The following is a 27,600-nucleotide window of genomic DNA, read 5'->3' on the forward strand; positions in this document are numbered from 1 at the left end:
GCACCAGGACCTGATGGATTACATCGACGTGTCCTCAAAGAGCTGAGCTTGGTTATTTCAAAGCCAATATTTGTAATTTTTAGAGACTGTTTAGTCACTGGCAAAGTACAGATGGATTGACGTAAGGCCAATGTGGTTCCTATCTTCAAAAAGGGAGAAAAGTCCTTACCAGGTAACTACAGACCCATTAGTTTAACGTCCATAGTTGGAAAGGTCCTAGAGAGTTTGATAAAGATTCACATAGAGGGGTTTCTGCTAGAAAATAATAATATAGGTGATAGTATATAGGTGATAGTCAGCATGGCTTCAAGAAAGACAGAATTAGTCAAACAAATTTACTCTCTTTTTATGAGGAAGTAAGTAAAGAGGTAGACAGTGGAAAAGCAGTTGATATAGTGTATTTGGACTTTGCTAAAGCATTTGACACTGTACCCCACAGACGGTTAATATGCAAGTTAGGGTCAATAGGTTTAGAAAAGTCAATCTGTAAATGGATAGAGAACTGGCTTAAAGATCAAATCCAGAGAGTTGTGTTTAATGATTCAAACTCTGAATGGTCTAAGGTTATTAGTGGTATAGTGGTTTACTGTTTAACATCTTTATAAATGATATAGTTTTGGATTAAAAGTTTCATTTCTGTGTTTGCAGATGACACCAAACTATGTTTTCGAATTATGTCCATACAGGATGTCTATATTTTACAAGCAGACCTTGATGTACTGTTTGATTGGGCAGCCAAGTGGCAAATGACATTTAATATAGATAAATGTAAAATTATGAACTTGGGTGCTAACAACATACATGCTTCATACCGTCTAGGGGGAATACATTTGGGGGAGTCAGAAATGAAAAAGGATCTGGGGGTTCTGGTAGATCATAGACTTAATAACAGCATGCAATGCCAAGCTGCAATATCAAATGTTAGCAAAGTACTTTCTTGTAATAAAAGAGGAATAGACTGCAGAGATGGAGACATAATCCTGCCCCTGTAAAAAGCAGTGGTCAGACCACATCTGGAATATGCAGTCCAGTTTTGGGCACCAGTTCACAAAAAAGGCATTGTTGAATTGGAGAGAGTGCAGAGAAGGGCAACTAAATGAATAAAAGGAATGGAGGAGCTCAGCTATGAGGGGAGATTAGCTGAACTGAATCTATTCTCCCTTGAGAAGAGACATTTAAGAGGGGATATAATCATCCTGTATAAATGTAAAAAACGGTCCATATACAGAACTCTCTTTCCTATTATTCACTTTGAGATCATTACAAAGAACAAGAGGGCACTCCTTGCGTCTGGAGGAAAAGAAGTTTAAGCGCCAGATAAGGAAGGCATTCTTCACTGTAAGGTCTGTGAAAATGTGGAATCGGCTCCCTCAGGAAGTAGTTACAACAACTACTATAGATTGCTTTAAGAAAAAGCTGGATGCTTTTCTAGAAGCACAGAATTTAACTGGTTATTAAGGCTTTAAAGTAAAAATAACAGTGACTGTTGATCTGATTGCCTCATGGAATCAGGAAGGAATTTTTTTCACCTGTTGAAGCAAATTGTACCAGGGTTTTTTTTGCCTTCCTCTGGACCAACTATGTCTTATGGGGTTTTATATCTGGGATATGTTTATTTCCCTAGTGGTTGAACTTGATGTACTTATGCCTGTTTTCAACCTAATCTACTATGTAACTATGTACCGCTTTTAGACATATAAATCTAAACAGAAATGTACTGCTCAGGAGGTTAATGGAGAAATTGGGAATTCCAATCTATAACTCAAGTGCATGGCGAATATATATTGATAGCTCAAAGCGAAGCTTAAAGTGTGTCCTCCTTCACAATTGAAATATATTTGGGTCAGTCCCAATTGGCCATTCAGTTTCTCTGTTTCAAGTACGTAATTTTGGCATTTCCTAGCCTTGAAAAAATAAAGGCCGGTGTGTTTGATGGTCCACAGATTCGGCAGCTCATCAAAGATGAACATTTCATCAGGACAATGTCAGAAGTCAAAAACAATGCTTGGTTATCATTCAAAGCCATTGTCAAGGACTTTCTTGGAAACAAATAATTACACAGAAACTGTTCAGAAAATCTTGGGGAGCTACAAAATGCTTGGTTGCAATATGAGCATCAAGGTGCATTTTCTGCATATCCATCTTTCTAACTTCTAACTTCCCGAAAAACCTTGGTGCAGTCAGTGATGAGCAAGGTGAATGATTCCACTAAGATTTGAAGGTCATTGAAGGACTGTATCAGGGTAGATGGGATGTACATATGATGGCTGATTATTGTTGGAGCAGTTGGAACAGTACATTTTTTTAATGTATGTAAAGTTTGTATGTTTTTTGACAAAAATGGAGGGTACTCTGTATCGTAAAAACTATATGCAACAGCAAAAAAACTGGGGTCATTTCTAGATTCACCACCCAAAAATTAGTAAAAATCAAATGTAAGATCTAACTCCCCAGTTCCCCAGTGTAATTGGAGTGTTGCATGGAGTCTACCAACTTCTGGCACCTGGGAACAGGTATTCCAGCTCAGGATGATTAGCTTGCATTACACACTTCTTCTGCATTTCTTAGTTTTTGCCGAAATAACATTTTTGATGTCACCCTACAAGTTTTCTTTTGTAATAAGGTATTGGGATTTGGCTGGCCACCGAATTCAATTCATCACGTCAACTGTGTTGGTCTGGAACCAAGACGTTGCTTGTTTACTAGTGTGTTTGAGGTTGTTGTCTTGTTGTTTTATTCACTTGTATAAACACACTGCTATTATTCTAAACACAAATTGGTTTATAGAGAGATCGTGTTTTACAATTATTCACTTTGCAAGGTCATTGTAAAGATCAGGGGTCATTTTTTGCTTTTAGAAGAAAAAAAGTTTAATCTCTGGATAAGGAAGGGATTCATCGTGTGAAAGGTGTGTGAAAATGTGGAACGGGTTTCCTCAGGATGTAGATTTAGTACTTTGTATAGATGCTTAATGCAGAACTTTCTTTAATAAAAAAACACTTACCTGTTACTTAAGCAGAGCCTTTGATCCCTTCCCGATCAGATACCATTCAACCCCCCATACCGGATTTCATCTTTTCCTGGCATGGAGGAACCAGTGGGCACCACCATCTTCTGATTTCTTCTGCTGAGTTCTTCTTATGTCATGCTATCTCACACTGCGCAGGTGTGAGATCGAGGTCGTTTCCTCCTAAAATAATCTTTTAAAAAGTGCTGATCTCATGTATGGCGAGGAAAACCATGTGCAGAAAGAGCAGCCTAAAGCCAGTAGGAGTTAGATTGTGATGTTATTGTTTGCCTGCGAAGTATTAGCCTCCGAGGTCAATCATTCTTGCTTGCTGAAGGACAGAGATTACCTGAGTGGCAAATGATCCTATATATAGAACTGGGAACTGAAGAACATTAGAAATATAAGGTATTCCTAATTACTTATCAGATCTTAAAAAGTTGTTATATGAGTCTGGCCTGTGAGATATTCTTAATAAACCACTGCACCAATTATGTAGAACAGTCACTTTGCTTCAGTGGGGCCTGTTGTATCTGCATGCAGTTTCAGTAACAATTTAAGTTAGCAAAATATATGTATAAATTGATCAGGTTAAAAGGTAAGTGGTGCATCTGACAATCCCTAGTGGACAATCAGATACTGTCAATAAAACACAAGGACCTAGGAGATACTTCACCATTGGATGTTTCAGTCAATGTCAAATTCACTGCTTTATAGATAGGCCCCCATGTAAGCCTCATTTCTTTATTGTTCTCTTTAAAACATTTTGCAACTTACTAAAAGCATGCCAATGTACGGTACATTTTACTGCTGATCTAGGTTGAAGATATATGAACAGGTCTTCTTTGAAAAGAACATAAATGACTTTTAACTTTTGTGTTTGCAGGTTCCATCTAGTTTGATAACTTTTCGCTGGGATGCAGGCGTTTTGGCTGATGTGGAGGCTGCAGCGGGACATAAACTTGATACTGCTTTAAAACAAGAACTAATTTCCAATGCAGAGACTCTTGATTAGATCTTCTTGCAACTCATGGCTGATCAAAGAAGGAATCAGCCTTTTTTCAACATAATTTTCTTAGTAACAGTTGTAACGTTTTGGGGAGCAAATGAAAAAAAAAAGCTTCAAATAAATGTGTTGTTAAAGTTACCTTAAGGTTAAAATAAATAATTGTGCACAAAGTTTGCTGTGTTTCATCTTCAGTTGTTTGTAAACTATCACCCTCTTCTATTTTCAGCTTCAGAAAAAAGAAAAACAGAATAATCTGTCAATTATTTATACATAATGATAAAATTCAGTCTGAAACACTACATTGGTTGCTCCACTGTCAGAGTAATGTACCTTATTACCTGGAAATGCAAAGCATTTTATGTAGGCAAGACCAAAAGTTCTTTTAAAAAACGAATATATGAACATCCTTATTCAATATATAGGATAAAAAGTAAAGAAGAAGAAAAAAAGAGGGCTTTTTGGCAAGAAATGCCATGTATTAAGCTTATTAACACATGACCAAGGATTACAAAAGTTGTATGTCAACACACCAATGATAAGTGTTGTACAAACAATACAATATCTTTGTTTCGCACCTTAACTCTATACAGATATTTCTACTGTCTCAGTTAAGAGATCAGTAATAAAGTGAAATTCTATTAAATTAGTAAATCCAGTATATAGTAAATATTTATACATCTTTTCATATAAATTCCTGATGCAGTGCCTTTTTTAAGATGCCGAAATCTCGCCAGAGGAGCAGTTTGGAACAGTTCAGTGTTTGTGTCATGAGATACCAGCTCCTGTTCTAGCATCCCATTGAATCCCCACACGTTACAAACACGTGTCAAATAGACAATCCTGTCAGTCCTCTTTCACATCTCTATATCGGTAAAGCCCCTTTTTATTAAAACAGTCTCTTCTCTCAATTCTTGAAAATGAGTCTCTTATCCTGTCTATAATACATACCCTTTTCAATACTTTTTAACCTCTCTACCTAGAAAATATTCATAGAATATAACTCCCTGGAGATCTTTTTTTTCTTAACCAGAAAGCATCAAAGACTGACAATTATTAAAGTTTTTTATTTTTTGCTACATTTTTACCTTTACTATATTTATTCATTACATTGTATTACAACTATATGCATACTTTGACAAAGTATCTGAATAAATATGTTGCATTTAGCAACTTCATTTTATTTATTTATTAATATATAGATATTGATACTTAACCTATGAAGCTTAGCTAACCCTGTACAAATGTTATATTTGTTTTCTTTATTTGTTATGGAAATCGTATTTATAAGTATTTCTTATGCTCTAGCCTGTGCTACATACGCCTAAGTTGAAATGCGTCAGCAAAATAAGACAACTTTGGCTTTGACTACATCATTAATTTTACATTAACTTTTCTGTCCACCCTTAAAACAGGTTTTTAGACGAGAAATGGATACCTGTGTATAGCATAGCTGAATCTTTCCACTGTCACTGTCAGGCTGTAATGACACTGTTTATGCCTAATGTATAAACGTAACAACCGAATTGCAACTTATGACAGAATATCTAAATACATTGTTTTTTGCCAAAAAAAACTTGCTTTACTTTCTCTTCTGTTTTTACTTTTCTCTTCTGTTATACTTAATTCAAGGTATTGGCATCAGACATCCATATTCCTATAGAAAAAGATTTAAGCTACAAAGGTGGAGCCCATGTAATATATTTATCCACAGGTAGTTTGGTATCTCTTTTGGTGAACTAAGGGTAAGACAAGAGTTAGGAGTCATAGGCAAAGGTCTAGGCAGCAAACAATCACAGGGTCATGAAACAAGCAAAACAAGCTACAGGTAATGCAAACAGTCCCACAACTAGCAGGGCAGTCAGACTAACAAGGAACTCAAAGAAAATGGGGACGCTGCAGCTGCACAGCAGACAGCTGATTGCTGCTCTTGTGGGGACTTTCTAAGCCTTTTGAATTGATAATAAGAATGTCATTGTGCCTTGGGCAGGATGGTGGACCCTCCTTGTCACCAGTCCAGCACAGACGTGCCCAGGGCGCGAGTCTAAGCAGCTGCCCGGTTTTCACCAGAGCCTCTAGTGGTGAGCTAGATGTTACTCTGGGGGAAATGCCATGTTGCATGAGGTACAGGAACATCAGACAGAATCAAGGTCAAAATTTATCTGGAAAATATTAGTAAAAAGTCTGTGGCACCAGAAGTGCAGGTAAGGAAAAACAGTAACCTTAGTGGTCTGACAGGTGCAACAGAGGAACCAAGGCTCAAAACAACATATAACATAGACCAACGACAAGATAAAAAGGTTCTTGTGGGAACATGGGAAAGTACACAACTTTAGTCCGCCGAGGAAGCATCAGGGAGAAAAAACTCCCACATAGAGTTAGGAATAGATCCACATCACTGGAGACAACAGCATAAGGTTCTGGAAGTGTTGTGGCATTTCACGCAAAATAAAAGCTTATTTGCACTATAATATCTCTGGGCTTGGTTAGGAAAATAAGGAGGTATCAGCACTATGCGCCCAATGCCAAGTTTAAACATTTTTCTCCCATAGTCCAACTAGGTTGTGGTGCCCCCCCCCCAGCCAAAGACACCTGGAAAGTAGAAGTGTTGATCATTTACTTACAGACCAAAGGATCTTCCAACCAAAGGACATCGACATTAGAAATTGAGCCAGATCTCTGTTTCCCATCCAGCAGACACTTCAATTCTCACACAGTCTCTTTCAAGCCGCTCACACTAATATACAGTTATGTTCATAAATATTTGGACAGAGACAATTTTTTTCTAATTGTAGTTCTGTACATTACCACAAATAATTTTTAATGAAACAACTCAGATGCAGTTGAACTGCAGATATTCAGCTTTAGTTCAGTGGGTTGAACAAAAAGATTACATAAAAATGTGAGAAACTAAAGCGTTTTTTTTTTACACAATCACATCATTTTAGGGGCTCAAAAGTAATTGGATAATTGAATCAAAGGCTATTTCATGGGCTGGTGTGGGCAATTCCTTCCTTATGTAATTATCAATTAAGCAGATTAAAGGCCTGGAGTTGTTTTGAGGGGGGGTGCTTGTATGTGGATGCTGTAAACAGAAAACATGCCGTCAAAGGAGCAATCCATGCAGGTGAAAAAAGCCATCCATAAGCTGCAAAAACAGAAAAAAACCTACCTGAGAAATTGCTACAATATTAGGACATCATGGGAAAGAAACAAAGCACTGGTGAACTCAGCAATGCCAAAAGACCTGGACGTCCACGGAACAGTGGAATCATTTCTATGGTGAAGAGAAACCTCTTCACAACAGCCAACCAAGTGAACAACACTCTCCAGGAAGTAGGCGTATCGATATCCAAGTCTACCATAAAGAGAAGACTGCATGAAAGTAAATACAGAGGGTGCACTGCAAGGTGCAAGCCACTTATAAGCCTCAGGAATAGAAAGGCTAGATTGGACTTTGCTCAGAAACATCTAAAAAAGCCAGCACAGTTCTGGAAAAACATTCTTTGGACAGATGAAACCAAGATCAACCTTTACCAGAATGATGGCAGGACAAAAGTATGGAGAAGGCTTGGAAAAGCTCATGATACAAAGCATACCACATTATCTGTAAACCATGGTGGAGGCAGTGTGATGGCTTGGGCATGCATGACTGCTAGTGGCACTGGGACACTAGTGTTTACCGATGATGTGACACAGGACAGAAGCAGCCGAATGAATTCTGAGGTGTTCAGAGACATACTGCCTGCTCAAATCCAGCTAAATGCAGTCAAATTGATTGGGATGCATTTCATAACACAGATGAACAATGACCCAAAACATACAGCCAAAGCAACCCAGGAGTTTATTTTTAGAGCAAAGAAGTGGAATATTATTGAATGGCCATGTCAGTCACCTGATCTGAACCCAATTGAGCCTGCATTTCACTTGTTGAAGATTAAACTTCGGACAGAATGGCCCACAAACACACAGCAACTGAAAGCCACTGCAGTAAAGGCCTGGCAGAGCATTAAATAGGAGGAAGAACAGCATCTGGCAATGTCCATGAGTTCAAGACTACAGGCTGTGATTGCCAGCAAAGGGTTTTCAACCAAGTATTAGAAATGAAGATTTTATTTTCAGCTTTTTAATTTTTCCAATTACTTTTGAGCCCCTGAAATGAAGTGATTGTGTAAAAAAAGGCTTTAGTTCCTCACATTTTTATGTAATCTTTTTGTTCAACCCACTGAATAAAAGCTGAAAGTCTGCAGTTCAACTGCATCTTATTTGTTTATTTAAAATTATTTGTGGTAATTTACAGAACCAAAATTAGAAAAAGTTGTCTCTGTCCAAACATTTATGGACCTAACTGTATTAAAAAAGTCACAGAGTGTGTCCCCGGAGTCATAAATCTTTTTCTAGGCTCTTCAGTGTAAGGGATATATAAAGGGTTTTCCAAAAATATAAAAATGAAAGATTGTCTTCATCATGTCACGGCAGACGCCACGAATACTCAGGAGAGTGGGGCTTCTGTGCATGTTTGGCAGAGGTGTAAGCCAAGGTGCAGAGTTTAAGGAACCACCTGGTTTTCACCAGAGCACCCCACCGTTCAGATGGCAGACTAAACTTCAGGAGATCAAAAGCATTAGGGCCTCTTCAGGGCAAGATTTGCAGTAGGCCCCCTTCTTGGTAAGCACAGTGAAGTAGTCTTTGATAAACTGCCTGTAATAATTAGCAAATCCAAGAAACCTTTGAGTTGCTTTCAGTCCTGGTGGAAATGGCCATTTCAAGACAGCGGAAACCTTTTCTGGGTCCATACGTAAACCCTGGTTACAGATGTGAAATTCCAAAAAAGGAGCTCAAAAAGACACTTCTCTAATTTGGCATAAAGTCTATTGTCTCAGGGGGGTAGTAACACTGTCTTCACGATGAGTTGGAAGGTCCCTTAAAAAGATCAGTATGTCATCCAAGTATACAACAACACAAATGTGGAGAAGATCGCGGAAAATATTAATAACCAAGTTCTGGAATACTGCAGGGCATTACAAAGTCCAAATGGCATGACTCATAGAGACAATTTCAAATGTTGAAAAGAGTTTTCCATTCATTTAATGCGAATGAGGTTGTATGCTCCACGCAGGTCTAGTTTCATGAAAACAGTAGCACCCTAAATGCAATCAAACAGTTCAGAAATCAGAGGCAAGGGGTAACTATATGATTTTGTTAAGCCCGTAGTAGTTTATACAGGCATGCAGGAAGCCATCCTTTTTACTGACAAAGAGGAAGCCAGCACCAGCAGGTGAAAGACCTGCAGATGAAACCCTGTTCAAGGCTGTTTTTGATGTATTCTGATATAGCTAGGATCTCCAGCCTAGACAAGGAGGTGTGGTCCCAGGCAAGAGTTCAATGGAACAGTGGTAAGGACGATGGGGCAGCAGGGACTCAGCCTGTCGCTTAGAAAAAACATCCATAAAATCCCTGTAGGGGTGAGGAAGGGCAGACAAAGAAGCAGGTTCAGTCACACAAATAAATAACACTGGTTCCACCTTCAGAAGGCAAGAGAGAGATGTCCCCAGAAACCCAATCTATGATTGGAAAGTGTTGACAGAGCCATGGCATGCCAGCAGGAGCTGATTGACCAGGTTGGGCATCACCAGAAAATCTAAGGTTTTAAAATGGAGGTCACCAACTCGTAAGGAAAGGGACCTGGTCTTGTAGCAAATAGGCTTAGGGATGACCGTACCATTGACTACAGCATAGAATATATTGACAGTATTTCAAAAATGTAATTTTGTATACGTAGGCATATCTAGTTTAATTTTGCTTAATTTTCATGTTTCATTAGTTTTCTATAAGGGTATTATTGAGGTAATTATTTCAAAAACTAGAGCCATTCTAGCAAAACCAACACCAAATTTAGAATCTGTTCATCAAACATAACCTAAAATGACTTTAATCTGTTTGGCAAGAAAATGTTGTTGACCAGTGTAATTGTTGTTATAATTGTAGATCTCCTCTTCCTGAGGAAGCGGGCTGTGTTCCCGGGAAACGCGTAGCAGTTTGAAATACCGTGTTTCCCCGATTATAAGGCATCCCCATCAAATAAGCCACCCCCAATTTTTGCTAAAATAATTAAAATAAGGCACTCACCCGCGAATAAGACATCCTCCGATACCTGATACTGTGTGTGTCACCTCGATGCTGGCTGCAGTGCAGAGCGAAACTGAAAGTAACAAGCCGGCACACTCCTCCCGTGATTCTGCACCAGGAAGCAAGCTGCTGATCCCTGCCCTAACGGAGTTACCCGGCCCGATCAGAAGGGGAAAATAATGGCACATGAGTGATCAGAAGGGGAATATGAATGGCACATGAGTGATCAGAAGGGGAAAATCAATGGCACAGAGTGATCAGAAGTGATTCATTTTCGCTGTCTAATGACAAATTCCTGGGGGGGATGCCAGCGGTAAAACGCTGCTGGCATCACCCCCGGAATTTACTATTGCTGATCGCACCACCAGTTAGATGTGATGCACCATGCAGAAATCCTGCATGGTGCATTGCATCTAACTGCGGATGTGAGCAGCGGCGTTGCCGGGACCCGGGCGGCATTTAAAAGCAGATTACTCAGTAATCTGCTTTTAAATTTCCTGCCCAGCCATGCCCCCTGACAGACAGGTGCCCTGGCATCACAGCAGGATCGTCCGATGGCCGCTGGAGTGCAGGGCACAGGTAAGGGAGGCTTCTAAAGTTACCGAGTGTGACTCGGGGTTACAGCTTTTTGCAAGTTTTTCCACCCCGAGTCACCCTGGGGATTACCGCTAGGGAGGTTAAGAAGGCTGGTTCCACTTCAGTATTCATCTTCTCAAAGGAACCCGGTCAATAGGTTAACAGTAAGTTAAATTCTGAGAAAAAAATCGGATCGGCTTCAGCCCAAGGGGTTGTGACCAGTCTAGGACAGCTGTAAGTTTGGCAGGGTCTGTCTGCAAACCCTCAGCAGACACTCTATAGCCCAGGAACAGGACTCCAGAGCGCTAAGAGGCATTAATCCGCCTTAGCATACAGTCTGTTTTGCCGAAACCGTTGCAAGACCCTTTTTACATGGTCTCGATAAGATGGTAGATCCCTAGCGTACACCAGAATATCACCCAAATAGACAATCACCTAGACATATAGTAGATCCCAGAAGACGTCATTCATAAAATCTTGGAATACTGCAGGGGCATTGCAGAGCCCCTGTGCATAACCAGGTATTCATAGTGGCCATCTCGGGTATTGAAAGCTGTCTTCCATTCGTCACCCTCGCGGAATTGAATTAAATTGTAGGCACCCCCCAAATCTAGCTTGGTGAAGACAGATGCTCTTTGGAGACGGTCAAATAATTTAGAGATCAGAGGCAAGGGATACTTATTTTTGATGATGATCTTGTTCAAACCTCTATAATCAATGCAGGGGTGTAAGGAACCATCCTTTTTCTGGACAAAGAAGAATCCAGCCCCCGCTGGGTAAGAAGACTTAAGAATGAAGCCCCTCACCAAATTCTCTTGAATGTATTCGGACATGGCTTTAGTCTCTGGAATAGAGAGAGGATAGACTCTGCCACGAGGAGGAGAAGCACCAGGGAGCATTAGCTCAATCATAAGGGTGATTCTGTGGTACAGTCTCAGCCTACTTTTTGCAAAAAACATTCATAAATACCCAGTATTGTTTGGGTAGCCCAGGGACAGGGCATGTGGCTGAGGAGCAAACCTGCGGGACAGGAAAGATTTTAGAAAGGTTCTCCTAAAAGCATGTGCTGTTCCACGACAGTATGTTTCCAGTGCTCTTTACAATGATGGGGGCATGTTTGCGTAACCATGGCAACCCCAACAAAACAGAATGAATAATCTTAGGAACCACCAACAAAGAAATGGACTCAGTGTGCAGGGCCCAAAGTTTCATGGAGAATGGCACGGTGGCATGCTAGATGTATTCAGGTAGAGCAGTACCATTAACCACAGAGATGACTATAGGCTTGGATAGGGGCACCACAGGAATGTTACAGTGAGGGAAAGAAGTATTTGATCCCCTACTGATTTTGTGCGTTTGCCCTCTGACAAAGAAATGACCAGTCTATAGTTGAAATGGTTGGTGTATTGTAGCTGTGAGAGACAGAATTACAACAAAAGATCCCTCAAAAACCCAGTGCTCAAAAGTCTGAGCATGATGTGCATTGTAATGGGTGAAATAAGAATTTGATCCCCAATCAACAAGCAAGATTTCAAGCTCCCAGGTGTCTTCACTGTATGCAAGTAACGAGCTGAGATTAGGAGCACCCTCTGTAAGGGAGTGCTCCTATTCCAAGCTTGTTACAGTACCTGTATAAAAGACACCTGTTCTGACTGCTGCTAGGACCCATCTTTTCAAGCTGTACGATCTAGCATACCAATGCCACCGGGATCGTTTCCGCAAATTAATTTACCAGTATGGGGATAAATGTGGCCGATTGTTAGCACGGGGCTTACACTCTCGCACTTCTACTACTTATATCCCTTCTATCCAGACTGCTAAAGGCGGCTTGACATCCATCCCTAAGGAGATCTTGCAAACTTTTAAGAATTATTATGCCGATCTCTATCAAATCCGTTCTACCCATGCAAGTCCGTCCTCTCTACAAGATTATATAACCAAAACAGCCCTTCCAACGTTAGATTCTGAGGTGGTATCGCAACTGGAGACCCCGTTTTCTGAGGAGGAGGTCTCTGCCGCTTTATGTGCTACACCGACAGGGAAAAGCCCTGGCCCTGATGGCTTTACTCCGCGGTTTTATAAACTCCATGCCCTTAATCTTGTTCCCTTCATGACTAGGGTGTTTTCTTCCATATCCGTCGACACGCCGTTTGCTCCACAGAGTTTGGAAGCTCATATTACGGTCCTTCCTAAGCCTGGCAAAGACCATACTGTTTGCTTTAATTATAGACCCATATCATTGATTAATGTTGATGCAAATTTTTTTCTAAATTGATTGCCAATAGGTTATCCCCTTATATGCCCTTGTTGATTCATCTGGATCAAACTGGGTTTATCTATGGAAGGGACAATACTATTAAGACTATACTGCTGACCCAATTTGCTAAGTCTACTGGTACTCCTATGTGCCTGCTGTCCATTGACACTGAAAAGGCCTTTGATAGGGTTTGTTGGGAGTTTATGTACCCAGCGTTACGTCAGGTAGGCCTGGGCCCCAATATGGTCTCTAGAATTGCTGCATTGTATTCCTCACCCAGGTCCCGGGTGCGGGTTAACGGCACCCTCTCTGACTCTTTTCAAATCGGTAACGAGACAGGGGTGTCCTCTTTCCCCATTGCTTTACGCCCTAGTTATGAAACATTTGGCTGTAGCTTTGCGTAACAATCCGGATGTTAAATGGATCAAGCTACGCGATACCCATTATAAACTCTCCTTATATGCAGATGATCTTTTACTATATATAACATCCCCTCATGTGACGATACCTTCGGTACTGAAGGAATTTGACGAATTCGGATCACTTAGCAATTTCAAGGTAAACTACTCCAAATCCGAACTTCTAAATGTTACCTTAAACTCGACGCAAATGTCCACTATACACAATAATATGTCCTTTCAGGTTTGTCCTACTGCCATTAAGTATTTGGGTATAATGATACCATCGGACCCTTCTGCTTTGTTCTCACTTAATTATTCCACTGTATATAGTAAAATTCAATCCGACCTTCAGAAATATGACTCCCTGCCTCTTTCCTGGTTAGCTCGCATAAACACTCTAAAAATGGATATTGTCCCCAGATTGGTATATATATTCCAAACGGTTCCCATATTTTTACCAACTGCATATCTGCGTAAAATACATAGGTTGTTTTTAGAATTTCTATGGAATAAGAAGCGCCCCAGATTGGCATTCGGCGAACTGGTTAAACCTAAATGTAGAGGAGGTGTGGGGGCCCCTGATATTGTTTCCTACTATAGAGCATCAGTCTTAGTGCGCCTGACAGACTGGTTTCATAGTCGGGAGTTGAAAGAATGGGTGCTGCTGGAAGAATTTATGTCCCCAGTGAGTCTCCGGTCTCTGCCTTGGGTGGACCGGTCATTAATACGGCTGTCTTCCTCCATACCTCCACTTTCTATGGACTTATTACGTATATGGGATATTCTCCTTAGATCGGGCAAATTGTCTACGAGACCGGGGCCCATGACACCATTTTTCGATAACCCAGCATTTCCACCGGCATTGAGGGCCAAATTCTTATCCTGGTCCACCTCCGAACACCGTCACCTAAAGGATATAGTTCATAATGGGCGGGTTCCCCCTTTATCCTCCCTAGACATTACATACAGAAGTAAGTTACTATCTTGGCTTTCATACAAGCAATTAATGTCTTTTGTGGCTTCTTTTACTGATCCATCCTTACTACACAGAAATTTGATGGAATTCGAGCAATTAGTTAGCTCACCTTCTCGCCCTCCCCATGTTGTCTCAAGGCTATATGAGCTACTCACACAAAATCCTGAAGCTATAGCCCCTATATACACCAGATACTGGGAGAGGGATTTGGCCAGTCCCATAACTGGAGACGACTGGGAAACTCCATTTACCCTCACACACAAGATGGCACTGACTTGTAAGGCCCAGGAGGTTAACTATAAAATCTTGTCTAGGTGGTATTGTTGTCCAGTGGATATGCATAGAATTACTCCCACAAACTCGGACCGCTGTTGGCGATGTTTGTCGCATAGGGGGACAATGCTTCATATTTGGTGGGAATGCTCAAAGATATATTGTTTCTGGGATCTGATTATTCAGATATTTAATGAATGCTCCGGTTCTACAGTGCCCAATACCCCTAACCTGGCTCTTTTATCCATGATACCGGGCTCGCTTAAAAGTATTAAAAGAGGTGCCCTACGGCATTTTCTTGCCGCGGCTAGGGTCCTTATCCCGAGATTATGGAGGCAGTCTGTTGCTCCTTCTATAGCTGACTGGGTATCCGAACTAGAAAAAATCCGTCATATGGAAATGCTAGTGGCGGAAGATGAGGATAGGATGGAACAATTTAAAATAGTTTGGTCTACGTGGGATTGGATTAAAGAATCTCCCCGATTCCAAATGTATTTACCTTAATGCTCTAGTACAGTGTTTTTCAACCGCTGTTCCGCGGCACACTAGTGTGCCTTGAGAGATCTTCGGGTGTACCGTGGGAAATTATCCAATTTCAGTTAATTGGTCCCAAAATGATTTATTTACTGCAAAAAATTTGTCTTCATTTGTCTATACCAGCGATGTATAGTGATAGGCAGAACCAAAAAAAACTCTTCCACTAGATGGCAGCAGGTAGCTAATTTACGTGTCTGACTTTTTGGTGGTGTTCCGTGGGATTTTTCTAATTGTAAAATATGTGCCGCGACTAAGAAAGGTTGGGAAACACTGCTCTAGTATATTTGCTCCTGCACTATTTCTGTATTTTTTTGTATTAAGGGCTTTCTCATCTTTTCTCCAACCTTGGGTGGTGCTTATCCTCTTTCCCCCTTCCCTTCCCAACCCCCTTCCTTGGGCTGCAATGTTCTTTTTATTATTGTTTATTGTTTCTTCTTGTTAAAAGATGTTTACACAAGTATATAGCGATATATGCGGCTTAAGATTGTTAGAGTATTACTTATGTTATATACCTCTATGAGTGTTTTTATTAACTTCTGTATAATTGTGTTGCTCTGTTTTATTCTGGTTCATGTAGGTTTTGACAGATTATTGCTACGTATCAGAGTATATGGTATATTTAAGATGTGTATTTTACGCTCATATGAAGCCAATGCCGTTACGGGTTAGTAAGATTCCTGTGTTTTATGTTTTAATGTTTTCTATGTATGTTTGTCTACTTTTCTTTGAAAACTCAAAAAACTGATTGACACAAAAAGACACCTGTTCACAGAAGCAATCAATCAGATTCCAAACTAGCCGCCATGGCCAAGAAAAAAAAGCGGTCTAAGGATGTCAGGGACGAGACTGTAGACCTACACAAGGCTGGACTGGGCTACAAGACTATCGCCATGCAGCTTGGTGAGAAGGTGACAACAGTTGGCGCGATAATTCGCAAATGGAAAAAACACAAAATAACTGTCAATCTCCCTCGGTCTGGGGCTTCATGCACGATCCCCCCTTGTGGAGTTGCAATGATCATGTGAATGGTGACAAAGCAATAAAGACATAATCTCAGGGCAGCTGGGACCATAGTCACCAAGAAAACAATTGGTAACACACTGCGCCGTGAAGGCCTGAAATCTTGCAGAGCCCGCAAGGTCCCCCTGCTGAAGACAGCACATGTACAGTGTCATAGTCTCCCACAAGTCCTGGTCACCTGTGCCTCTTTCTTGCTCACCTTCCTTGCAGCCCCCTGCTGCCAGCACCATCTCTGCCTCTGGCTCCAACACTCTGATTACTTCGTGCTCAAAGTCAGGTGATTCTCTCAGCTGCTCCTCTGCTTCAGAGAACCAGAGTATTCTGCAAACACGCTCCCTCTGCTGGCCAGCATCTAAATAACACCTGAGACCATCCCAGCAACAGCACTCCCTCTGCTGGTAGGATTGATGTCTGCGGCTCACTTGATCCACACCCATCTCCCCTTCCTAAGGAAGTGACCTGGCAACAGGAAGTTGGCTGAACAATGAGTTCCTTTGGCTCTGCTTCCAGGTTACTGTTGTTTATCTCTATTGTTCCTGGTACTCTGTGTTCCGACCCCGGCTCATTTCTGACTACACCTGCTTGCTGCCCGTCCTGACCTCTTGGCTGTTTCCTGACCATCCTTGTTTGTACTACGCTTCAGTCCCTGCTTGTTGGCAGTCATTGTCTTGGCGGGCACGAGTGCCACAACTTGACAGTAGCTTGCGCACAACATCCTCCCGTCTAGAGACTCTGGAGGAGACCGACTTACTGCTTAGACCCTGCGCCCCGTGAACATCTCCACCCTCAAAGGGTGACACAGTGGGTCCACCACTTTGCCTTGTGGAGCCGTGACAGTTGTTCAGGCCATGGCCCCCGCTGACTTTCCCCTACCTGACTCCATGTAGGACCTGCATGAGTGCATCCGGAAAGAAGAGCCACTCCAAGGTAAAGTTGTGGATTTTCTCTGGAGATGCGATGAACGCCTTAATGAGCTCCAGTCAGCCATTAGCCAATCTCCTGACTCTGCAACTACAACCTCCTGTACCTGGGATTTTTGTACCCGCTGCAGTTCCAGCCGCTTTGCCGCCATGTTTTACACTTCAGCTTCCAGCCCCCCCCTCGCTACTCCGGGGACCCCAAACTCTGTCAAGGATTTGTGAACCAGTGCCAAATTCAGTTCAAGTTGCAGCCCTGGAACTTTCCCAATGAACTTACCAAGGTAGCGTTTTTAATGTCATTATTGTCGGGAGAGGCACTTGCTTGGTCTTCTTCCATCTGGGAAAAGGGGGATTCCATCCTGGGAAACATTGGTGCCTTTTTGCAGACATTCCGCAAAGCCTTTGATGAACCTGACTGAGCTTCTTCAGCAGCTGCAGAGATTTTGAGTCTACATAAAGCCTCCCTCTCGGTTGGTCAATATGCTGTTAGATTCCGAATATTGGCCGGTCGTGATCTTCCTCCTACCCTAGATGACCTGGTGTCCCTTTGTGTCTGGATTGATACTGGCTTCTAGGAGCGGGCTCGAGGGACCCAGAGAGTCCGTTGCCCCATTAAGCTGGCTCCAATGTTCCAAAACCCCACGCTTCCTCCTGTGGAACCCATGAAAGTGGACCATGCCTGTCTTTCCCCTGAAGAATGGGCACAATGCAGACACCGGAATCTCTGTTTATACTGTGCAGGAGAGGGCCACTATAAGAACAAGTGTCCCGTGAAGGCCCCAAACGCCAGTGCCTAGGGAAATGGGGGGAGGGCTCCCTAGGCAAACCTACTACTTCTCTTTCCTTTAAAATAACCTTACCTGTCCAGATCTCTTCTGATAAACACGAATTCTGGACCTTTGCTTTCCTGGACTTTGGCGCTACTGGGAATTTTATTAATCAACGTTTAGTCTCTGAATACAATATTCCTCTTGTGCCCCTATCTAAGCCACTGGTAGTCTCTGTGGTCAATGGTATGACCATGAAACTTGGGGCCCTACACACAGAGGAAATTTCCTTTTTGGTGGTGCTCAAGATTATTCATCCTGTCCTGTTGGGGCTACCATGGCTACGCAAACATGTCCCCATCATCGAATGGAGATCTGGAGACATACTCTCATTGAGCAGCACATGCTTTCGGAGATGCCTTCCTCAAATCCTTCCTGTCCGGCAGGTTTTCTCCACTGCCACATGCCCTGTTGCTGGGCTACCCAAACAATACTGGAAATTTCTTGTTGTTTTCTGCAAAAAACAGTCTGAGACTCTACCACCACATCACCCCTACGATTGTGCTATAGATCCTGTTCCTGGTGCCTCTCCTCCCTGTAGCAGAGTCTATCCTTTCTCTATTCCTGAGACCAAAGCCATGTCTAAATATATTCAGAAGAATTTAGCGAGGGGCCTAATTCATAAATCTCCCTCTCCAGCAGGGGCTGGTTTCTTCTTCGTTCAGAAAAAGGATGAATCTCTACGCCCTTGCATTGACTATCGGGATCTCAACAACCTAACATCGTTGAGAATAAATATTCCTTGCCTCTGATCTCTGAAATTTTTGATTGTCTCCAAGGGGCGTCTGTCTTTACCAAACTTGATCTGCGGGCTGCCTAAAATTTAATTTGCATCCGCAAGGGTGACGAATGGAAGACAGCCTTCAATACCCCAGATGGCCACTATGAATATCCAGTCATGCAATTCGGTCTCAGCAATGCCCCTGCGGTATTCCAAGACTTCATGAATGACATCTTCCGGGACTTGTTATATGATTTCGTGATTGTCTATTTAGATGATATCCTAGTGTACTCTAGGGATCTATCCTCTCATCAAGACCATGTCAAAACAGTCCTACAACAGCTTCGGCAAAACAGACTGTACACCAAGGTGGAGAAATGTCTTTTTGAGTTCCCTAAAGTTCTGTTCCTGGACTATATCGTCTTTGCTGAAAGTTTGCGGATGGACCCTGCCAAACTCACTGCCGTTCTAGACTGGCCACAACCCCTTGGGCTGAAACCCATCCAGAGGTTCCTGGGCTGAAGCCCATCCAGAGGTTCCTGGGCTTTGCCAACTATTACAGACAGTTTATCTGTGACTGCTACTCGCTTGTGGCGCCCATTACTGCTATGACTAAAAAAGGAGCAACTGTAAAGGCTGGTCTTCCGAGGCTCTCTAGGCCTTTAATTTGTTAAAGGAAGCCTTTGCCTCTGCCCATGCGTTGGTGTGCCCAGACCCTTCTCAGCCTTTTTTCCTGGAGGTGAACGCCTCCTCGGTTGGCGTTGGTGCCGTGCTGTCCCAGAAGAACGCTTCCGGCAAGTTAACGACCTGTGAGCTCTTTTCTAAGAAATTCTCTCCAGCTGAGAAAAATTATGCCATTGGAGACAGGGAGCCTCTTGCGGTGAAGCTTGCCCTTGAAGAATGGCGCCATTTGCTGGAGGGAACTCCCCAACCTGTGACCATTTTTACAGACCATAAGAACCTACAATATCTGACTGCACAACGTTTGAACCCCTGTCAAGCTCGCTGGGCTCTGTTTTTCTCAAGGTTCAATTTTGTTCTCACTTATCGTCTGGGCCACAAAAATGTAAAGGCAGACGCCCTTTCTCGTTCTTTCGAGAGGGAAAATCCTGAAGTGGAACCACCCTTCATTATAGACCCAGCCTAAATCGTGCCCACGACCCCAGTCCAGCTGCTTCGAGTTCCACCAGGGAGGACCCTCGTTCAAAAAAATCAGCGTCCAGTGGTCTTTCGATGGGGGCATGCCTCCAAGTTTGCTGGGCATCATGGGCAACGGAAGACCTTTGTTCTGATCAGCCTTAGATACGGAAGCTTCCCTCAGACCCATCATGCTTCCCACTCTGGAACAACCCTGGTCACACATCTCCATGGACTTTGTGTCCGACCTTCCATCATCTAATGGTTTCCCTGCTTTTTGGGTTGTGGTTGATCACTTCTCCAAAATGGCCCATTTCGTTCCTTTATCAAGTCTCCCATCTGCATCGACCTTGGCAAAGATCTTCTTTAAAGAAATTGTTCGCCTCCAGTTAGAGGCGAACAATTAGACTTCTCTTCAGCCGATCCAGTTAGACTTCTCTTCAGCCTATCACCCTCAGACCAATGGGCAAACTAAAAAGATTAATCAAGTGCTGGAACAATACTTACGTATGTATACCAACTCCCAGCAGGATGACTGGTCGGAACTCCTGCCATGGGCCGAACTTGCCCACAACAATGGCATCAGCGAATCCACAATGTTGTCTCCTTTTTTTATTGTTTCTGGTCTGCATCCCCGGATTCCTGCTCCTGTCCCTTTCGTGTCAGACGTTCCTGCTGCTATAGCTACCGCTAATCACCTCCAGCAATTTTGGAAGAAAGTTCAAGAGGCCTTGCTACATTCCTCGGCACACTACAAAAAATGGGCTGACAAGAAGAGAGCTCCTGCTTCCCAGCTGTCCCTCGGTGACAAGGTTTGGCTTTCCACCAAGCATATTTGCTTGCGAGTGCCTTCTCTCAAGTTTGCACCTCGCTTTATTGGTCCGTTCCCCATCTTGTCCCAGGTCAACCTGGTCAAGTTGAATCTGCCTCCATCCCTTAGGATCCATAATGCAATTCATGTTTCCCTGCTTAAACCTGTTGTTCCTAAAAAATTCTCTGAGGAATACATTCCACCGGGTCCTGTTTCTGCTGCTCCGGAGGAGGTTGAACAAATCCTGGATTCCAGGCTTGTCCGAGGTTGTCTACAAAACCTTGTCCTTTGGAAGGGCTATGGTCCAGAGGAACGCTCCTGGATCGCTCTAAAAGACCTCCATGCCCCCTGCCTACTTAAGGAATTCCATGCCAGCCATCTCTGCCTCTGGATTCTCTGTCAGGTGACTCTCTGTCAACTGCTCCCTTGCCTCAGAGACATACAGGCCCGTCTGCAGTTTGCCAATGAACATCTGAATAATCCAGAAGAGAACTGAGTGAAAGTGTTGTGGTCAGATGAGACCAAAATTGAGCTCTTGGGCATCAACTCAACATGCCGTGTTTGGAGGAGGAGGAATGCTGCCTATGACCCCAAGAACACCATCCCCCTCTCAAACATGGAGGTGGACACTCTATGCTTTGGGGCTTTTTTCTGCTAAGGGGACAGGACACCTTCACCGCATCGAAGGGAAAATGGACAGGGCCATGTATCGTCAAATTTTGGGTGAGTACCTCCTTCCCTCAGCCAAGGCATTGAAAATGGGTAGTGGATGGGTATTCCAGCATGACACTTATCCAAATCACACGACCAAGACAACACAGGACTGGCTTAAGAAGAAGCACATGAAAGTCCTGGAGTGGCCTAGCCAGTCTCCAGACTGGTTGATAGGGGATCAGATACATATTTCACCCATTACAACGCACATCAAGCTCTGATATTTGTGTACTGGGTTTTTGAGGGTTCTTTTGTTGTTATTCTGTATCTCACACTCACAATTAACCTACCATTACAATTATAGACTGGTTATTTCTTTCTCAGAGGGCAAACGTACAAAATCAGCAGGGGATCAAATATTTCTTTCCCTCACTGTATAATCAGAAACCAATTGTTGGTTGATGAAGTTACCAGGAGCGCCAGAGTCCAAAAAAAGCTTGGGTCCAGAAATAGTGTTTGTCAGACGAGATCCAGACAGGAACATTTATTTTAGAGGGAGGAGAAGTTATTACCAGGGAGCCCTATCCTTATTTCCCTAGGCACTAGCTTTTGGGGCCTTCAAAGGACAATTGTGCTTTTAATGGCCTTCCCCAGCACAGTACAAACAGAGATTCTGGTGTCTGCGGCATGCCCGCTCTTCAGTGGTAGGTCAAGCATGGTCCACTTGCATAGGTTCCACTGTAGGAAGAGGGGGAGTTTAAAATTTGGAGCCAATTTAATGGGATGCCAGACTTTCTGGGTTTCCCAAGCCCGCTACTGGAAGCAAATGGCAATCCGGACACAGACACCAAAGTCCAAAGTAGGGGGAAGATCACAGCCAGCAAGCTCGTCTTTAATATGACCTGTGAGCTCCTGCCAGAAGACTGCCACCATGGCGTCATTGTTCCAATTTAATTGGATGCCAAGGTTCGGAATTTTCCTGCATCCGAGAGGGAGGCTTGACGTAGGCCCAACATTCCTGAGGCTGCTAAAGAGGCCCGGCTAGATTATTCGAAGACCCTGCGGAAGGTCTGTAAAAAGGCACCCACGTCTCCCACGATAGGATCCCCCTTTTCCCAGAGAGGCAAAGCCCAAGCAAAGGCCTCCCTTGACAACAAGGAAATGAAGAAAGCCAATTCAAAACTGCAATTCAAACTGGATTTGGCATTGGTTAACAAATCCACAACAGAGCTTGGGGTCCCAGGAGGATCGGGGGGGTAGGAATCCGAAGCCTGAGTTAGGCGGCATGGTGGCTTGAACTGTAGCGGGTACTGGAGTCTCAGGTACAAAGGCTGGAGTAGCAGTCACAGAGGTAAGAGGCTGGCTAATAGCAGACTGGAGCTCATTCAGGCGTTCATCACACCTCGGGAGGAAGTCCACAACTTTAATTTGAACAGACTCCTGTTTCTGAATTCGCTTTCACAGGTCCTGCATGGAATCCAGTAACGGAATGTCAGCGTGGTCCATGGCCTGGACAGAACTTTTACGGCTCAACAAAGTGGTGGACCCTCTGTGTCACAAACCCAGTGGGTGGAGACATGCATGGGGCGCAGGGTCCAAGCAGATGTTTGGTCTTCTCCAGAGCCTCTAGAGGTGAGGTTGTTGTGTGGCGAGCTACTGTCAGGTTGTGGGTCCCGTGCCCGCCAAGGCAGGTGACTGCTAACTAACAGGAACCAAAACGTACTGCCAGAGTGAAATCCAAAAGAATAGTCGGACAAGCCAAAGGTCAGGGCAGGCAGCAAAAGAGTTGTCAGCAAACAAGCCAGGGTCGGTACACGGATAGATCAGGAACAGAACACAGAAACTGGAGCAGTAGAAACCTTGGAGTAGAAGCACGAGGAACTCCTTGTCCAGGCAACTTCCTGTTGCCAGGCCACTTCTTTAACCTTTCTAGCAGTATTCAGCAGTGTGACTGGGGATTTTCCCCAGGTAAAAAGCTGTATTCCCGAGTCACACTCGGGGTTGCTCTTAACTAAAAAACAAATTTACCATTTACCTTGTTCCGTTGTCATCCCCCAGCGTCCTGCTGGTCCCCGCAGGTCCTGGGCACACATCTGTCCTCCTCGATCTTCAGCCGGCGTATGCAGCGACGATCTCTGAGGTTTCCCGGTGACGTCAGTGCGGGAGGCAGAATCAGTGGGAAATGTAAATCATTTTGTATTGGATTCAATACAAAATAGCTGTATTAAGTCCAATACAAGGAAATATTTTATTATATATGCTACTGTACGTTTAAATATTTAAAAAAAATTTTAACAGATTTTTGTGTTTTGTTATTGAAAGTTTATAATTAAATGTATTAAATTTATAGCCTACAATGAAAAATAAATTTCATTGCAAAAAATTGTACTGCTTTTTGCATGGAAATTTGGAAGCGATTAGACTGCTAGGTGGGTTAAAAAGGGATATCATGTGATGAGTGTGGGTCATATGAGCCGCAAACACCAAACCCACCAGCGGAGTGCTGGTGATGAGACAGTCTCAGACAACATCCAGTGCTGTTGTTTGTCAAATGTTAGTGTCAAACTTGGTAGGGACCATCCAACCTGGGTTTCAAGGTTTATCAGATGAGTCTTTTTATCAACACCCAATCTCCTGGTTTGAACTTTCGGGATCCAGTAATTGCATTTGAATTTAGAATGGAACCAAACATATATTTATGCATCTTGTTCAGGCATTTCTGCAAAGAGGCCACATAATCTGTCTTATTTGAATACAGTGTTTGTAATGGTTGGGGAAAGTACAGTCCTGTTCTTGCGGCCATCCCAAATAATACTTTATAAGATGAGAGCCTATAATTGCCTTTAGGTGTTGTTTGTATTGAATATAGTACAATAGGCAGGCATTTAAACCAAGGTTTCCCAACTTCAGCAGCAATTTTATCCAGCCTATTTGTACTGATACCAAGTCTTTCCACCTTTCCACTACTTTGGGGATGATATGGCGTATAGAATGCAGCTTACTCATTGAAGTGGGATTCTCTGTCTGATCACATCAGGGCCCTCAAATCTACAGATAACTGCAGTTCGTAATTACCTTGCTACTGTTTTAGCAGGAACCGTATGAAAAAATCCAGGATCTATTCAGTTCTTCCTTACTGTGGCAGACATTGCATTCTTACCTAAGTAAGTGATCTCTCCATTTCTAATTGGCTTACCTGTAAATGTCTTGTAATATCTGCCCTTCCACATGGACCGTAGTCTTATGCTATGCCCTACTGGCCCATTGGAACGTAAACTCTGTTGGTTTAATACGCCATCAGTTACCACTGTATACCAAGTACCTGGTTCCCCATCATCAGTATAATATTGGGAACCATCCATAAACATTTCAAAATAAGGATTAGTTACATATATAGTTAGATGAGACATTATTACTATTATTATTATTATTATTATTATTATTATTAATAAACTGTATTTATATGCCAACATATTACGCAGTGCTCTACATTAAACAGAGGTTGCAAATGCCAGACAGATACAGACAGTGACACAGGAGGGGAGGACCCTGCCCCGAAAAGCTAACAATCTAAGAGGTGGGGGCAGTAACACACAAAACCGTGTTTCCCCGAAAATAAGACACTGTCTTATATTTTTTTGGGCTTCCAAAAACACACTAGGTCTTATTTTCAGGGTAGGTCTTATATACTTTTTTTAATGAAAAAAAACACCATATTCCCAAATTCCCCTTACAAATTCCCCTTCTGATCACTCTGTGCTTTTTTTCCACTGTTCGGCAGTTAGGACATGGAACAGCAGGTGGCGCTGTGCCGGTTTCTTTCGCTCTGCTTTACAAACAGGAAAAGACACGATGCTGGCAGAGGAGAGAAGAGAGACGCTGCTGCAGCCAGAAACACACGCAGGATCGCGTATCAGGTGAGTATATTATTTTAATTTTTTTTTTTTAACACATTTTTAAGGGCTCACTAGAACAAGCCTGGTTACATGCACTTCAGCTTCTGACAGGCGAAGTGCATGTAATATCACTCCGCCTGTGACAGGAGCCGGAACTACAAGGAAAGCATCGGCTTGTGCGGCTGTGTGTTAGCCCACTGTGTGTACGCCCGCTGTCTCCCGCTCGGTGAGTACTGTTTTCATTTATGTTTGCTTTTATTTTTTTATTTTTTTTTTTATTTTTCTACTAGGTCTTATTTTCGGGGTAGGTCTTATATTAGGGCAGGTTGGGGGAAAAGTGCTAGGTCTTATTTTCGGGGTAGGTCTTACTTTCGGGGAAACACGGTAGGAGGGGAGATATGTAGTGGTGGGAAGTAGTGAAGGTTTCAAAAGATAGAAGAAGACAGGTAGGCAAGTTTGAAAAAATGTAATTTGAGTGCTCTTTTAAAGGGGCAGAAAGTAGGAGAGAGCCGAATAGGAAGAGGAAGACAATTCCAGAGCCAGGGCAGCTCTAGAAAAGAGCATGTGATGTGCATGTGATGTGAAGTCAGTAGTAGGTCATTGGAGGAGCGAAGAAAGCGGCTAGAGGAGTATTTTTATTTTACCAGGTCAGAAAGGTAAGTGGGACAAGAACTGTGGGGAGATTTGAAGGCAGAGCACAGGAGTTTGAATTTAATTCTAAGATGAAATGAAAGACAATGAAGAGAACTACAAAGAGAGGCAGCAGAAGAGGAGTGGTGGGAAGGATAAATCTGGCTGCAGCGTTCCTAATAGATTGTAGAGGAGAGAGTTGGGTTAGTGGAATACTAGAGAGAAGGATGTTACAGTAGTCCAGACGAGAGATGATAAAAGTGTGTACAAGGAGTTTAGTGGTTCCTGGGGACAATTAGGGGCAGATTTTAGAGATGTTGCACAGGTGATAGTGACAGGACCTGGAAATGTTCTGAATATGGAGGGTAAATGAGAGGGCAGAATTGAAAGTGAAGCCAAGACAATGTGCCTGAGAGGAGGGACGAATAACAATGTTGTTAACAGTTACAAATATGTCAGGGGGGTGAATTGGAGTTCGAGGTGGAGAAGATGATGAGTTCTGCTTTATCCAGGTTGACTTTCAGAAATCTGCCAGTCATCCATGACGAGATAGCCGACAGGCAGCATGAAACCTTAACCAGGACTGAGGGAGACAAGTCAGGGGTAGACAGATAGATTTGAGTGTCTTCAGCATACAGATGGTACTGTAAACCGAAGGAGGATATTAGACTACCGAGTGAGGAGGTGTACAGAGAAAAGGGAACCGGTGCTGGGCTGACCTTTGGGGGACACCAACAGGGAAGAGAGTGGAGGAGAAGGAATTACCATTGAAGAGAACGGTCAGACAGGTAGGAAGCAAACCAAGAGACAGCAGTGTCACAGATACCAATGGAGTTCATGATTTGGATTAGAAGGGGGTGATCAACAGTGTCAATAGCAGAGGAAAGATTGAGGAGAAGGAGGAGGGAAAAGTTGCCTTGTGACTTAGCTCTGATGAGGTCATTGACCACTTTGGTAAGTGCAGTTTCGGTTGAATGGGCAGCTCGAAAGCTAGACTGGAGAGGGTCAAGGAGAAATTTGGTGCTTAGGTAGTCGTTGAGTATTTTATAGACAAGGATGTCTGGAAACATATGGAAACCTATTCATATGGAAGCCCTATTCTCCTGGAAACATAAGGAGAATAGGGCAGTAGCTAGACGGTAGGGAGGGGTCTAAAGAGGGTTTCTTCAGGATAGGGAGAATAATGGCATGTTTAAAAGTGGAGGGGTAGAAGGGAGAGGTTAAATAGTTTGGTTAGGGTGAGCGCCAGGCTGAAGAAATGAGCAATGAGCTGAGGGAGGTCAGTGATGATTTAAAAGTGTTAGGGGTGGATAGGGTTGGATGAGCACGATGAGCAGAGATCATGTCTGATTTTGTCAATTGTATTTCTAAAGTAGGTGGCTATGTCTTGGGCAGAGAAGTTAGTTGTGGGGGGAGCAGGTGTGGGGTTTAGGAGGGTGTCAGTTGTTGAGAAGAGGCTGCGTGGGCTGGAAGCTTGAGAGGAGATGAGAGCAGGGCAATAACATTGCTTGGCCACAGTGATTTCAGTGTTAAGGTGCTGTAGTCTGGCTTTGTAGTCTATGAAGTACGCACTGAGGCCGTTTTTTTTTCCATTTCCTCAGCTGGATGAACAGTCTGTACATGTTGGTGTGATTGTTGTGCCACGGGGTTAGCAGGACGAGGTTAACGGAAGGTGGCAGGGGCAACTTTATCAAGAGCCAAAGAAAGAGTGTGGTTGAACAGCAGGAGCTTTATCTGGAGAGTTGATTTTAGAGAGGGTGGGGGTTAGGGATTTAAGGCAGTTTGAGAAAAGGTTGTGGTCAAGGTTTCGAATATCTTTCTG

The 27,600-nt window shown here is 43.0% G+C and overlaps 1 protein-coding gene across 2 annotated transcripts in view; it reads left to right on the forward strand.

Annotated features, from left to right (window-relative positions):
* UBXN6 (UBX domain protein 6) overlaps window positions 1-4,186 on the forward strand; it is a 132,483-nt gene extending 128,297 nt beyond the window's left edge. For both annotated transcript variants that reach the window (XM_072405065.1, XM_072405066.1), the window contains exon 12: window positions 3,894-4,186. In XM_072405065.1, the coding sequence (XP_072261166.1) occupies window positions 3,894-4,022 (129 nt within the window). In that variant the 3' untranslated portion in view covers window positions 4,023-4,186. The remainder of the gene's footprint in view (window positions 1-3,893) is intronic.
* Window positions 4,187-27,600: the final 23,414 nt, after the last annotated feature.

This window comes from Pyxicephalus adspersus, chromosome 3 (genome assembly GCF_032062135.1).
Source record: "Pyxicephalus adspersus chromosome 3, UCB_Pads_2.0, whole genome shotgun sequence".
Taxonomy (NCBI): Eukaryota; Metazoa; Chordata; class Amphibia; order Anura; family Pyxicephalidae; genus Pyxicephalus; species Pyxicephalus adspersus.